The 15,435-nt window shown below is 38.5% G+C and overlaps 3 protein-coding genes across 8 annotated transcripts in view; 1 reads left to right on the plus strand and 2 right to left on the minus strand.

Annotated features, from left to right (window-relative positions):
* Window positions 1–4,631: 4,631 nt before the first annotated feature.
* LOC134180657 (collagen triple helix repeat-containing protein 1-like) lies at window positions 4,632–12,061 on the minus strand. 6 transcript variants are annotated; one of them, XM_062647872.1, is made up of 7 exons: window positions 11,998–12,061; window positions 10,960–11,084; window positions 9,339–9,433; window positions 5,857–5,901; window positions 5,615–5,798; window positions 5,230–5,553; window positions 4,632–5,162 (listed from the first exon to the last, which is right to left on the minus strand). In XM_062647872.1, exons 6-7 carry the CDS (start codon window positions 5,479–5,481, stop codon window positions 4,806–4,808), a joined length of 609 nt encoding a protein of 202 aa, XP_062503856.1. In that variant the 5' UTR covers window positions 5,482–5,553; window positions 5,615–5,798; window positions 5,857–5,901; window positions 9,339–9,433; window positions 10,960–11,084; window positions 11,998–12,061; the 3' UTR covers window positions 4,632–4,805. The 6 variants fall into 6 exon arrangements, with proteins under 6 accessions (XP_062503856.1, XP_062503837.1, XP_062503833.1 ...); XM_062647853.1 differs by having other exon boundaries at window positions 9,339–9,436; XM_062647849.1 differs by lacking the exons at window positions 10,960–11,084; window positions 11,998–12,061 and adding exons at window positions 9,859–9,917; window positions 9,980–10,023 and having other exon boundaries at window positions 9,339–9,436.
* Window positions 12,062–12,091: 30 nt separating this feature from the next.
* On the plus strand, window positions 12,092–13,502 carry LOC134180646 (protein canopy 4-like). The gene is made up of 6 exons (XM_062647845.1): window positions 12,092–12,194; window positions 12,260–12,395; window positions 12,586–12,677; window positions 12,843–12,964; window positions 13,180–13,297; window positions 13,364–13,502. The coding sequence occupies exons 1-6, from the start codon at window positions 12,107–12,109 to the stop codon at window positions 13,492–13,494; spliced, it is 687 nt and encodes a 228-aa protein (XP_062503829.1). The 5' UTR covers window positions 12,092–12,106; the 3' UTR covers window positions 13,495–13,502.
* LOC134180638 (vacuolar protein sorting-associated protein 51 homolog) overlaps window positions 13,500–15,435 on the minus strand; it is a 17,497-nt gene continuing 15,561 nt past the window's right edge. Inside the window, exons 16-21 of the mRNA XM_062647834.1 lie at window positions 15,037–15,193; window positions 14,907–14,976; window positions 14,184–14,307; window positions 14,006–14,118; window positions 13,866–13,944; window positions 13,500–13,642 (exon numbers count right to left, since the gene is read on the minus strand). Coding sequence (XP_062503818.1) covers window positions 13,613–13,642; window positions 13,866–13,944; window positions 14,006–14,118; window positions 14,184–14,307; window positions 14,907–14,976; window positions 15,037–15,193 — 573 coding nt within the window. The 3' untranslated portion in view covers window positions 13,500–13,612. The remainder of the gene's footprint in view (window positions 13,643–13,865; window positions 13,945–14,005; window positions 14,119–14,183; window positions 14,308–14,906; window positions 14,977–15,036; window positions 15,194–15,435) is intronic.

Consider the following 15,435-nt stretch of genomic DNA (forward strand, 5'->3'; position numbering starts at 1 on the left):
GCGACTCAAAATCCACACTATACTTAAATACCAATGGTCACCCTGTTGCAATATCTATATGCAGTCATGTGTGGTGACAAATATTTACAGTTGGACATCCCTCTTTAGCTTATACCGTATTTCTGCAAATAGTGCCCTATGCTCAAATAATGCCCCATGGTAACTTTACAGCGAAATAATAATGCCCCATGGTGACTCTATAGAGAAATAATAATGCCCCATGCTAGATTAGTGCCCCAATGGGGTAGTATTCAAACCCATGCTTTCTATCAATGTGTACGTTTGAGGTGAAATGAACACCAGGTAGAACCACTGACAGGACAATGAAGGTTCAACACATGCAACAGACCAGGAATATGACTCAAGTGAAAGCAAAGTATCCAGGATACATACCAGCAAGACTATAAAATTAGATGACGTGTAGTTTGTTTGTGTTGTTTGTGTAGTGTGATGGTATATGCAAACAAACAATGCAACAGTCTCTGTGCTTGTGAAATAATACTTCTCCATGCTCGAATTGCACCCCATGCTCAAATAATGCCTCATGTTTCAGAACTATGGAAAAAATAGTGCCCCATGATTCATTGATATATGGTAGATTATTGCACGACAGAACACAAAACCCAAAGGAAATTACAACTCCGCAGTCTCACCTACACACAACATTATAATAGTTGGCTCACACTACTCACATGTGCCTACCGATCACATACAAGCAATAATTTTAAGATTTCATTGAAACAATTGCAGCACAAGGAGTAACCGTCACCAGTTGGAATGATTGTCAGTGACTAGCAAACAAATTACACAAGTAATAGACAAGACCCAACGAACATCATCAATACACACTGAATGGGTGGCCTCACTATATTCATAATCACATAATGTAGGTTTTCCACAGAATGAACGAGCTAATTAACAGTGGGTGAAAATTGCCTTTGGAGTACAAGAGCAGTAATTCCAGCAACCTTACAAAACAGAGTTGCACAGCACTCACCCTGGAATTGTCAAAACGTGAGCAAGAATTCATGTGTTCTACTGGCCAGGAATCGATGCATCTATTGGAACAAGTGGTGAAAGACGGTACTGCATGTCAGTCAACTAGAGCAAATGGAACGTAAGAGCACCTACACTCCTGGCCATATAGCCAGAAAGAGTGAGAAAGAACTCAGACAATATTGCAAGACCTATTGATTGGCACAAGTTGCTAGTAGATGCTAGTCAAAAATCGAGAATAGACCAAGGCTATTCCAACAACCAAAAACTATTGCAGTGCTGAAGAGCATGTTTGCTCGGTAGGTACCAAATAGATCATTTCAGACAACAGACTACAGTTTACTTCAAATGAATTTGAAACGTTCTTACAACCAATAGAATTAAACACATGAAAGCCCACCCTACCATCCATCAACAATGCTGCAGCAGATCGTTTTGTACAAACATTGAAAATGCTGCAATCGATCAGAAACAACAAGATGTCCTCTGATCATCAGCTGGAAGCCGTCCTATTAAGATTAGGAAGCACACTAGCTGCCACAACACCTGCTGAGTTGTTCTTTAAAATCACATTTGAACTGGATTGGATCTTCTCCATCTGGAGGGCTCTTTGTGAGTTATAATTATGTCCACTCTCTACAGCCTGTTGGACAGGTACATTCCATAGAAGCTCAACAAAAAACAGTAAGCCCTACACTCAAGAAAGCAATAGAGTTCTCACAAAGACAAAGACGACGACTTGCTATCTGTTAACACTGTGGGAGGAGCAAACACAGAGAAGAAAAGGAGTGCTACTGTATCACCTCAACAGGAACAAGACGTGTCACAAATGGCACAAAATGTGTTACACAGTTCATGACAAAGCATGCAAAACAGCTACAAACAAGACATAACTACAGCACACAAACAACAGCAAGAAATACAAAGAAAGTCAACCACACAAGCACATCACATGAACACCATGTGCATAGACAATAAAAAGAAGTTCATACTGTATGCAATTGCTTCCAATGCAAGTCAAGATTAACTGATATGATTGTCACTTCCTACAGAAGATTGAAATGGGAAAACGTGTCTGTCTGAAGAGGTGAAAAGGTGTTCCACTACAGCAGTGCACAGTGATAAAAACGATCACTGGCAAGCTGGTGCATGTGTGTCATGTCCCAGTACAGAACAAGGAATCAAGATAGTACATCTAATTAGTATGCAACGGTACTCAACAAAGAAAGTTTGCTTCACACAAGCATTATGTGACCAAAGTAAGAGAGAATTGCCAGGTTAATTGTTTAAATCACTTCCTTTAGAGAAGGTGCATTGTCAGTGATTTCTGCTGAATTAAAGAGCTGTATCGTATTCTACTGTACAACTGGTGAACGCTACGCAACTCGTTCTTGACAAACTGACAACTCAGTTACTCACACTAAGGCCTATAGCTATGATATTGGCGCAATACTGAGAAACACTCAAATCTAGCAACAACTCTGTTCAAGACATACAAACAAGACCTTGTCACTCACCTTGTTCTAGACTTGAAATTACAGCAAAACAGTCAAATAAATGTGAGACCAAATATTGAAAAGCTTTGCCAGCCAGTGATGTACGTCTAATCCATGTTTTGACCTAAACACACAAATCAGTGCTAGCTGAGATACAGACAATTAGCTGAAGCAGTTGGAGACGATGTAGTCGACGAAACAGACATACTTACCTTTACCCATATAAGTTCTCAAAGCCAGAATCTACTCTGATAACAGGAAATGATACTTGCAGTCAACATCATTACACATCGACGATCAAGTCACCAGTTTCTGTCAATACGACCAGAACCAACCCAATCGCATCTAAAAATAACCACAACTAGCCATACATGACATATAGTTCTAGATTGTAGAGTAGGAAGAAGATGTCAAGTTTGGTAGACAGTCCCAACTCCACAATAAAACACACCATAAGAAACAAAAGTTACAGAAGATTAAAGCAGCTAAAATCTAACGTTCTTCGACCTATAAGCCATCTGATTCAAATCTTTGCTAGTACTTTTCTCAATAATGTTACACTGAGGTAGGTTTGCCTCAAACTCCACACCGCATTCCATTAATCTTGATTTTGTCACAGAATGCACATGCGTGTGTGTGTGTGTGTGTGTGTGTGTGTGTGTGTGTGTGTTCGTTGAACACACTTTGTTAAAACATCATAAAACAAGCTTCAGTGCTACAGCATGAGAAGCACATGATTTCCATTCAATAAGTGAGATAAAACGCACACTGTGGTGCAGCCACATAAAAACAGTCAGAGTTGCTTTAATATAACAGCAAAAATAATCATTCCAAATTAGTCGTGCAAGCTCAAGCCAATTGCTTACATTTTTCTTATCATAATGAACTCAATGAGAAAATCACTCAGTAGCGTAGCTACAAAGAAGCCCACGAGAGACAAACTGCCTCCAAATTTGAAGTGAGTCCCACCTAAATTCATTGACTCTCCCCTGCCTTACTTGCAACCAGAACCCGATTCAATAACGTGGCTGCACAGACATTCTTCTATGATTGACCAACCTTTGTCTTGTAGGATATCATTCAACCAAGATACAAGCATGCTACCCTAAGTCTATTCTACAAAGCAGATCATGTACAAAGCACACATACAAAACTCTAAATTTGTAGTTAAACTTAATAACAACTTCGTGTGTCCAATTTACTATTGACCTCATTTATTAGTCAATATTAATATCAATAAGATTATTTTACACCCTACAAAAATTTTGACTTCTCGATGCCATTAGCACTGGTTCTCTCAATTAAACAGCTAAAAGCATACATATCAATCAAGCTTGCATGGAATACACAAATACCATGCATGATATCACTGTGTATATATCAGAAAGTTGACTGACTTCAATGCTGGGAGGGTCTAACGAACCTAGTAACCTATATGAAACACTCGTTGTACATCAGTGTCTTTTGCTCAGCATATGCATGCAAGCATATATATTTATCTAATTACATTTTAGTTGTTCTCAAAATTTTAGTAAAATATTATAGAATAGAATCTTAAAATGAGAAAGTCAGTAAACTGGGCAATCAAATGGACAAGCAAGTTTTACTAAATTTTAGTTTCTTTCTGCTATCGACATCTACTCACCAATCATCAGACATCAGATTTACATGTTTCAGTAGTACTTTGTATGTGAATAACTTTTGCAGAGATCTCCTTCCTAAAATATTTATGGATAAATTGCAATGATCACTAGCTTGCACTCAATCATAGATTGCTGCCATGTCAGCTGCTCTTAATTCTATTGCCTTGTACAAAAGCACAGCTGCTGTATTACCTCACATACACAAGCATGAGTTTTAACAAAAACAACAGTCACAACTTTACCAGAGTGACGTTATAACGTTCAATGTCGCTATACACCAACGTGGTCTACCAATACTCCAATTTGAAATAGTCAAAGAAAAGAAGTTATCCGAAACCAAAGCATCCGGGACTAAAAATACAAACTAAATACCCCGGATACAACTTGAAATTTGCAATAAAATTTCTAATTTCTAGTAGATCGATGATTAGGACACTAACTTAGCAAGAAAGGAAGCTGGGATGGACTAGATCTCTGGGCACCCGTTTGCTCTAGATCTGTCTGTAACTTTGACAAACGATATACATGTAATGTAAATTAGTTGCAGCTACATTGAATTAATCATACATACACTCACACACGGCAAAGACATACATGCACGCGCACCATCCAGCCTCCTACTTCAGCTACCTCGATCGCACCACAAGTTCTTAATTCCTCTCTAATTCAGTCACTTTTGTGGTGAAGGAACTTCTGCAATCATAATGTGAGATACTGCTATCCATCCTGTCAAGCCATTATACGTTGTTGATGTATGTTTGTTACAGTTTCCAATGTTGAATCCAATTGTGACTTGACCTGCTGGAATGTTCTCACAGTATCCCTCAATCTGCCTGTGATGATAAGGATAATTATTAGCTGGATAACCAAACACAATTCCCTCAATAGTCATAGGTCCACTGCATTCGTTACCGTTAAATGTAAAATACCATCGAGAACAGCACTGACTACTGCAGTCAATCGCAAGATTTTCTGCATATGCAACATGTAGAGCTGAATTGCTGTCATGTTTCCTAAAATTACAGTTCTGTTGAAAAGAAAGCAGAAACAAGTCACACGTTGATACTTGTAATCACACATTGAGTTGGAATAACCTGAATCAGACCGCTGTCCTTCCCATCCGCTCTATTCCACACACACTGTTTCCAGTTGAGTGTCATAGCTTCTCCTTTCTCTCCTTTCCTTCCTGTTTCTCCAGCATTACCTTTACTGCCGACATCTCCAACTAATCCTCTCTCTCCCTTTGTTCCTTTCTCTCCTTTCCTTCCTTCTTCTCCTTTTATTCCTTGTGCACCAGCATCTCCAACTAATCCTTTCTCTCCGTTCATCCCCTTTTCTCCTTTCATTCCATCTCGTCCAGGTGATCCATTCACTCCAGGTGATCCAGGTACTCCAGGTACACCAGCAGACACACATGTCTACTCAGTAAACAAAATCAGAATAATATATTTTAATTAATACTTGATGTATAATCATAACCGGCTGATTTCTCTCATCTGACACACTTTGACCAACAGAAGTACGCAATGACTTGAATGACCACTAGAACTGTCACAAAAATGAAAACATGATGATGACCGATATCCTCGATACTGATGAAGTGAGCTGGTTCTTATATACTCCTCCTCACACACCCTCACATCCGAGGCGGGTACAGTCTAGTCTGAAATAGAACATTTCCACGTAATCTAGTGTTTCCAAAATCATCTACAAATTATGACCTCCATATGTTTCATATCCAGCCCCTCCCCTTTCTCATTTCCTGCCTAGGAAGTTCATATTGTCATTTTCATAATCAGCACATCATTTTCTACAACACCCTATTACATTGATCTCTCACATTGTCAGCCACCACTGCAAATATGCTAAAGTGTGCAAAACTTCTTAACTCACTGCACGTGCATTCTCACCAGATAGATATAAAAAGCATCTTTGTATAGATGATCAAACAATAAGACTTTTACAACCTTTGAAAGACAAAACTTGCAACAGCACTGACTCACGCTGTAATTGATCCACTATGTTACAGCATAGACAGTCCATTGCAAGAACTCAGACTGCCATCTGACAGTCTAACATCATAAATAACACTTCATTTCATCATTTCCCCACTAGATCAGTAACAACAAGTACAATAATATGGCTTGGAAGAGATACACAAAACTAGTTGGAGAACAACAGCTGATAGCCGAGTCATTCAGTTTTACTTTCTCTCAATTCTCTTCTTACTGTAGCCTTCATTACATCCCACATAACTGTTTGGCCAGAAAAGTCGACTCGCATCAGTTGGATAAAACTGTTCCAGTTAGTAGAGTATATGTATACTATAAGTCACCATTGGTGGTGACACTCCACAAGATCCTCAGATGTATGGGTCTGCAAGTGCGCCCAACAGTTTCACTCAATCTGATTATATTTCATTTCATTTGGAAGTTTAGCAAACAACAGTGATCACATTTGGAGAGTCTGCATGATGATTATCATCTTGCAGCATACCTTGACTTACTGTACCATTGGAAATTCTAACATCTACAATCTCATTTATTTAGAAACAAAACGTTCTGCATGGCTATGCGAGCATACATTCATATGAACAACATTTTTATATGCTAAACAAGGTCAAACGTCTACTTACTGGTACATAGTATTATCATAGTACTTCAAAGTAAGTACAAGCACCAAAAATGTAATGTTGCCATCTTCAAAACAAAAGTAAATAAATAGGGCTACCAAAGTGTCCCGGATTAGCTAGTTTGAAATGAATTTTTCTAATCTTATTCGATTTAGTGTTTCATATCGAACAGAAAGAGAGCAAGCGCAAACCTACTTCTTGTGAAGGTGCAGCTCTTTCACTGCCACCTTTCCCTCCTTTTGAAATTTTCAGTCAAACGTTTCTTTCATTTCAGTGTGTAAATTCTTTTCTGCAAAACTAACAAATGAGTTGGAGAAGACTGGTTGCTCTAACTCTGTCATTGCAACGAGCAGCAGACTGAATGTGAAAGGAAAATGGAGTAAAAAAAAAGAGAACACAGGAAATTGTAAGTGCAGCATCCGGGTGTCACCAAAATCAATTAAGTAGATTTAAAGACGACGGACTAGGCAAATTTCGGAAGTAAACAGTTAGTCTAACCTTAAAGAAATTTGTTTGTTATAACAAAACTTCAAGTAACCTGAAACAACCATTTCATTATATTTAATTATTTAATTAATAATTAATTTAAAGTGTGTGTGTGTGCGCACGCGCGTGTGTGTGTGTGTGTGTGTGTGTGTGTGTGTGTGTGTGTGTGTGTGTGTGTGTGTGTGTGTGTGTGTGTGTGTGTGTGTGTGTGTGTGTGTCTTAAAACGTAACACTTGCAGTAACCCAATAAATGCAGCACGTAATGCCATTGTAATATACATCTTATGTACATTCGAGTTTAGTGCACTGTATGTATGACAAACAAACAGAAAAACAAACACATCAAATACTTTATTATAGACAAATTTACTGAACAAACAGACAAAGCTAGCAACAAACAGATAAAACAGATAGATGGATAAATGACAAAGTAAACAGGAAAAAAAGAGACTGACAGACACAGCACTGACAAACACAAACATGTAGACAATCACACAGACAAAAGACTGACAGACAATATATGATCGTTTATCTTGAACTCTTAGTGATATACATACCCTTTTCTGTATTAGCGTTGATGTTTTCAATAAATATTCTTTGGCAGACAGACAGACAGACTGACAGATACTTTATAATCATATAGACTCTACTTGTACACATGCTAGAAATTCAATTGTAAGAAAGCAAACCAGTCCTTGCAAACAATGAAGTTGTAAATAACTAATGGACAAACAGACAGACAAACAGACGGACAGACAGACAGACAGACAGACAGCATTTTGGCACCAGATACCTACAGCAATTATCAACCAGGTCGACGGATGATGATGAGAATAAGAATGCTAAAGATTTCATGTGTCACTGGAGAAAACGATTCTCAACAGCGCTACAACTTTCCCATGCTAAGACTATTGCAAGGAAACTATCAAACCTTTTATCTATGAGTTCTAGCAACGTAAAGAACTATCATACTCAGTTTTGCGTACATTAGTTTGCGAGGTGTATTGACTCTATTGGGTCTCTGGAACATTTTAAATAGTTTTGGTTGTAATAGCATTCATTTATGAAAATATGTGAAAGAGACAGACAGACAGACAGACAGACAGCTATTCAAATTCAAATAATAGATCAGACATTGTGGCTTTTGACCCTGACAAGGGTTGCAACATTGACCTGGATATATCTCTAACACACCCTTGAAGCTCTGCTATTTTTCCAAGGTCATCTGAATCAGATGCTGCTGCTGCAGAAAGAAGACAAGAGAGAAAGAAGGCAAAATATGCAAAGGAAAATCTACCAGGTAGATCAACAGTCAGTTTCATTCCCTTAGTTATAGAACATTTTGGGCGATAGGGTGAGATGGCAAAAACTCTAGCCAAGAAGTCACATGATGAACTTGGTTGACCTAACGCTGCTGTGTTTCTGGACATCTGGAGAAAGAGATTCTCAACTCAACTTCAGAAGTGCAACACAAAGGTCATCATAAGAAAAATCTCAGCTCTGACAAATGACATTGACCATACTGTAGATTGTTCTACCCAGTTTTTCAGCCACTAAGTTGGCTCCGGGTAGTCTGCATTGTTCTCTTTTTAAGTGTTACATGTTTGTTTGTTTTTTTTTAAATCTAATCCTAGTAAACTCTCGTAGTTACAGAACTTTATATAGTTACCTTGCTAGCATTGTATTATAGATGTATGTTTGAAATAAATGTTATTTGACAGACAGACGGACAGACAAATCCCAAAGACTCGTAGTCTATGCTACAATAGAACTAAGACAGACAAACAGACCGACAAACAGATTGACAGACACACAAAATGGACTGATAAACAGACTGACAAACAGACAAACAGACTGCCAGACAGACAAACAGACTGACAATTGACCAGACAGACAGACAGCCAGACTGACACACGAACAAACAGATAAGCATGCAAGAAAAGATAGGCGTGAACACATTCAGACAAAATCAGAGCATCGAAACTTCATGCAATAAAAGTCCCATATCATAATACAACACAACTCACCATCACAACATTTCAGGATTTTAATTAAACATTTCATCACATTCTATAATCAACTCACTCTTGCTAGTCTATCAATCCTCTCTACTCCCGCTCTCCTCCTTGCCTTTGTCTTTCCTCTTCTTCATCTTCTCTTTTTTGTTTCCCCTGATGATGCTGCTAAACAATCAATTATGTGAATATACACTTAGACATGCTCAACGACTAAATCATAAATCTAGGCAATATAATTATATAAACAATATTGTAATGTATAATAATATATGCATGCAAACATGTAGAAAAATAAGACTAAACAACTACTGTAAATCAACTAATTTTCGTTAATTTTCTGTCTGACTGTTAGCCTAGCTGTCTGTCCATTCGTCCATTCATCCGTCCGTCTCTCTGTCTGTTTAACTGTCTGTCCATATGTCTGTCTGTCTGTCCATCCGTCTGTCTGTTTGTATGTATGTATGATCTTTGCATATTTTGCTTGTCTTCCTGTTTGTTTGTCTGTCTGTCTGTCTTTTTGTCCATTTGTCTGTCTGTTTGTCAAAACACATCACTGTAAATCAATTAACTAGTAATTTCGTGCGTACTTCTGCGGCAAAGTTGCCGAACAAGGGATGTCGGTTAACAAGACATCCTTGTACTGCACCTGCAGAGCAACATATATTGCAATTATTTCTACATTACTTTATGACCAAATGAGCAATTCACAGGAGATGCTTCTTCTTCTTTGTCAAATTTGTTTCCACTTTGTGTAACTTAAAATACAATAACTACTAGTAACTGTAGATCTCTACTAGTATATTATCTAACTTAGCTCAGTCAGTGGAAAGGGAGCTGGTGCCTCTTGCAATCCCAACGTCAACAAAGCTTGCACTAAAACCCAGCAAATTTCGCATAGCAGCTTGTTTACATTTAGGGCTTCACCTTCCTTTTCAGGAAATGCAAGATAAATGATATTGTGGGACACACCTTGACTCTTTTGGTTATCATCTCTTAATTAACATGTAAACACAGAGGATGCCCCCATCTGGGCTCATGACTCAATTGTAAACTCTTGGTCAGAATGCCTGGAAGAATTAGCCATTCTCCACAAGAAAGAACAAAACATACATATATGAACAACGAGGGTAGATCTGATATTCTCATGTGACACTGGTAATTTGTCTGATCAGAAGATGGATATTTCACTTGCTCATCCATGGAGTAAAGTGGGCATCAAAAATTGTGCCAAACTGAGTGGATTTGCTGGAAAAACAAGAGAAGAAATGAAAAATGATAAATATGACAGTGAGATTCTTCCAGGAGGTAATGCATCCAAATGCAGACCTGCAGTGTTTGAGCACTTTGGCACCTGGGGAGTTGCAGCTGACCGTTTGCTGAACACTTTGTCACTTAAGTCCAAAGATCAAGAAAACAGAACGACTCAGCTGACTTCAAGACCTACTGGAGATGTCGGTTTTCCATTACACTGCAGAAACTATATGCTTGTGTGATCATGAAAAAATTGAAGGCGGTTCTTTTTTAGTTGATGAACTCAGGCGTGTCCAGGCACACCCACATTAATTACTTAAGTTAGAGTTTTAGCTGACATTCATGTAGTTGCAGTATCTATCTGATGACTTTGTACTAGAAAATTTATATGATATCCAATAAAACTATAATTATATATACAGAAATATACTAATTACCTGACGCGATGCCATTGGTAATGAACTAGACTTATCAGCTAGCAATCTGTTTCGTTTCAAGACGCAAAAAGACTTATTTCAAGATACTATAACCTCATCCGCCAAGTTCTTTATTGTTGCTGAGTCTATATGGCACAGTAAGAGAAATACACAACTAATCTGTTAACATTGCATAAATTATTTAGCATGCAGGAACAGCTAACAAGCTTATATATAGATAGGATACTGACATTCTCACACATCGACCAATGTACTTTTGGTCTAATCATGTATCCAACAACTGTTCAATTTGTACAAACAGTAAATGTCCAGCAACTGTATGAGAACATGCGATCCCTAGCTATTATATCTACAACATAGTTTCTGTATGCCCCTCACTTAATTCAAGCATCAAAATGTATAGAAAGTCAACAAATCCATCTTGGGATAATACATTTGATTTAACTTTTGCTGCAAAGAATGATGGGCATACCAGTGAAGTCTGAAGGCATTGATATGAAAGGCTCTTCTTGGCAGCTCTCGACTGTGTTGCTGGCTGGAGAGGTGTCAGCTGCACTCAACCATCTGTTGTTATCAAATGTATGGATTTGTTGCAGCTAGCGGTAGCAACAAGACTAACAAACCTTGGTTGCTGAGCTCCAACTCATTAAATTCTCGTTTGTCATTACACATGCATATTTGGTTTCTTCCTCTTGCCTGTTGGTTAAATTTCCATCCCCTCACATTCACAAACAATTATGAATATAGAAACGATGCGTACCAACAGTATAAGCATATTACTGTAGCTTCCGCTTTTTGATCTTTATTATCATTAATTAACATAAACAGAAAGACATGAAAGAAAAGTGTGCATTTGAAACACGCGTGTTTGTTTAGAAATAACGTAATTACTAGGACAATTTAGCACATACAACCATATGGCAATACGGCACAGGAAGGTCTCTAGCTAGTAGTCAATCAGAAACAAACGGTTCTAGCTGCATGGCTACATTCTTATGACCAACATGTACATTTCTAAAGAATGCCAAGTCTACTTACCGATACGTTGTACAGCCTTCAAAGAGCAAGCTGCACCAATGTTGCCATCCTTCAAACAATGTCAGATACGGGCTAGTCTACCAAATTGTCCCGGATAATTTGGTTTAGAATGAATCTTCTAATCTTTCTTTTCTTATTCGATTTTAGCGTTTCAATTGAAGGGACAGAGAGCGAACGCGAACCTACTCCTTGTGAAGGTGCAGCTCTTTTCACTGCCACCTTTCCAACCTTTTCAAATTCAGTCAACGTTCTTTCTTTTCAGTGTGTAAATTCTTGTCTGCGGAACTAACAGATGAGTTGGACAAGACTGGTTCCTCTAAGTCCGTCGTTGCAACAGGCAGCAGACTGAACGTGAAAGGAGAATGGAGTGAAAAGAAAACAACAGAATACAGGAAATCGTAAGTGCAGCTCCGGTGTCATTGAAATCAATAAAGAATTAGATCTAGATGTGATAGTGAAGATGTAGACGAAATGAACAGTTAGTCTAACCCTACAGAAATTTTTTTATTACAACAAAAATCTGCAAAGATCGTTTCATTATATTTAATTATTTAATTATTAATTAATTAAAGTGTGTCCTTGATTTAGAGAGGTGAGATTGGTGGAAGCAATTGAAAGAGTTTGTGAGAAGATGCTCGGTTATTCTGTCCATACAGACAGGCCGGAGAGATACGCCAAAGGTGTGTCAGTGTGGAAACACACACACACACACACACACACACACACACACACACACACACACACACACACACACACACACACACACACACACACACACACACACACACACACACACACACACACACACACACACACTGCTAACTCAAATGTGACTGTTAATGAAGGTCGAAGTGAGACAATGTCAACACTTCATGCTTTGAGAGACAAAGGAGTCAAGGTGGACTTAGGAATTCCAGATGAAATGTGGGATAAAACACCAGCTGAGATATCAAAACTCAGACTGAAGGTAGATTAAAGACACCCATGCGTGGGCGTGTGTGGATGCCCACATGCATATGCATATGTGCACGCACGCACACATGCGCGCGCATGCACACACACACACATACACAAACCACACCACACACACACACACACACACACACACACACACACACACACACACACACACACACACACACACACACACACACACACACACACACACTGTAGTGTGTCTAGTGTGACAACATGGTTGAAGAATATGAGGATGAGCTCTTCGAATGGTATTTCAAACATCAAGACAAGGACTTGCAGACTTGGCTGTGCAAAGACAAAGTGTTGTCATCAAACCAGCAAGGTCTCTACGATTATCTATCTCACTCACATGGCTACCCAACAATTCTCTGTTCTGTAAACTTTTCAGAGTGTTTAGTGCCTAAATCTAAGAAGAAATCGAAAAAGGGATCAACCGACTTCAAGGGGAAAGACAAACAGAAGAAAAAGGAGGTCAAGAAGAATGATAAAAATGAGAGAAAACACAAAAGTGAGCTGTAGAGGATCGGAAATTTCTGACATACAATTTGAAAGAACTTTCTAGCAAGTAATGTTTTATAATAAGTGGAAACAGAGAGTATTTGGTAGTAGAACTGGAGAAGTAATGAACAGGTTTCCTTCACACTTGATTGCAGATCACTTCAACAACCTGGAAAGAAAGAATGTCATCAACATGACAAACGTGTGGAGTATTAGGGATTATTAGAATGGACTTGTGCATACATAAGTGTGCATAAGCATGCACGCGCGCGCACACAAACACACACACACACACACACACACACACACACACACACACACACACACACACACACACACACACACACACACACACACACACACACACACAAGTCGTATAAGGACTGGCTTACACTTGGTTCCATTAGGTGAGGGTCGATGCATCTGTTCACTGCAGAGTTCATCACCTCATCCAACAAGCCATGAACAATACTGGCAATAGAACATGTACATAAACTTGATCTCTCACACGAAAAACAATGTGACAACTGACTTTTCATCGGAAACAAATCTCCACAGATAGAGCTGTAGATAGTGACAGTCGACTTGCATTTGTTGAAGGCCAAACTTGCCAAACGTCTTCAGTCGAACGCATTCAAGTAAAGTCTGTGAGATAATCAATTTAAATAGTTAAACCACGATAACAAAAATTTCACTCAAATTCGTACGACCTTGAGTGCAATCTTGACTATTCCCGTCACAACCGACACCTTGGTGAACTGCACGGGGCTGAAAATCTCGATTCTCTCCGAGAACAGTTTCTGGATGTTGGCCAATAGACCAGAATCCACACCACTACAATCAACAAACAAATTTAATACAACCATTCTGATTCGGAATCAGCAATCAAATCATGCAAAACAAAATTAGTGAAGAAGCACTACAGTGCAAACCCTCAGCGTACCATAGCTATGCAGCTTGATTAATGTCCACCAAATTAAATATACGGGACATTTATTTGGTCACGTGTTATGTGGTTGCCTAGCAGGCAGGTCAGTCTGTCATACATCACGTGACCAGCCTAGTGATTCTCGCATCAGGTAATAAAGTATTGTTGATATCAAATATTACAGTGAACACGTGACAGTCATGTGACCATTTTAGACAAACTGGTCCATCCATGATGTGGCTCACAAGGCACTTCCTACTGCCTTGTTATGCTGCTGTAGATACACATCAACACACTGTATAGTAGAACACTATGGAAAGTCAATTTTCTTATTAGAGACTGTATACTCTACTCTGCCAATTCAATATTAATTAATTAATTAATTAATTAATTAAAACAACGTGCCATTACAACAAATCGCCTATGATTAGTGATACCATTGAGCGGTTGTCATTCTACATTGTGATCATGCACATGCAAAATAAAGAAAAAATATGCACAGCACCTTGGTGTGTAACCCCACGGTTTCGCTGCCTGTCTTGACTGACTGTATGACCACGTTCTCTTACTGTCGTCTACACATCACATCAAATGTATTAAACAAATTTTCATGCATTTGAGAGCACGTTGTTTGCCTGAGCTTCTATCGCGTTTCACGCCTTCTTCATACAACATGCCAGTTTGTAAGTCGATTAGTGTTAGGTCTTCGACAATTCGCTTCATGACAGCTCGTACGCTTTGAGGCTCAATTGTAGCAATCCAGTCTCGCGTCTCGACACTCTTGCGAATCATCTAGCAGCAAGACAACAGAATAATTTTGTTGAACCAATCACAGTGAAAACAATGCAGTGTTTCGTGATATATAAATATTAAATAAATCATTTTAATGTACAAAATAAAATAATTATAAAAATACAATATAGGAAAGATGTTTGTTTTTCTGTCTGTTTATGTTTGTTTGTTGTTTGTTTGATTTATTTGTTTTTGTTTGTGTGTTGCTTTAATTAAACAATATAAGAAAAGAAAAAATAACA

This window comes from Corticium candelabrum, chromosome 1 (genome assembly GCF_963422355.1).
Source record: "Corticium candelabrum chromosome 1, ooCorCand1.1, whole genome shotgun sequence".
In the NCBI taxonomy this organism is placed as follows: Eukaryota; Metazoa; Porifera; class Homoscleromorpha; order Homosclerophorida; family Plakinidae; genus Corticium; species Corticium candelabrum.

Bases quoted from the DNA above. Each gene is read 5' to 3' on its own strand.
- LOC134180657 (XM_062647872.1), bottom strand. From the start codon at position 5,481: ATGAAAGGAGAAAAGGGGATGAACGGAGAGAAAGGATTAGTTGGAGAT. The intron at 5,163-5,229 runs GTTATTCCAACT...TCTTTTCAACAG, and splicing joins AGGACAGCGGTCTGATTCAG to AACTGTAATTTTAGGAAACA.
- LOC134180646 (XM_062647845.1), top strand. From the start codon at position 12,107: ATGAATCTTCTAATCTTTCTTTTCTTATTCGATTTTAGCGTTTCAATT. The intron at 12,195-12,259 runs GTGCAGCTCTTT...CTTTCTTTTCAG, and splicing joins CGAACCTACTCCTTGTGAAG to TGTGTAAATTCTTGTCTGCG. The intron at 12,678-12,842 runs GTGTGTCAGTGT...CTGTTAATGAAG, and splicing joins GCCGGAGAGATACGCCAAAG to GTCGAAGTGAGACAATGTCA.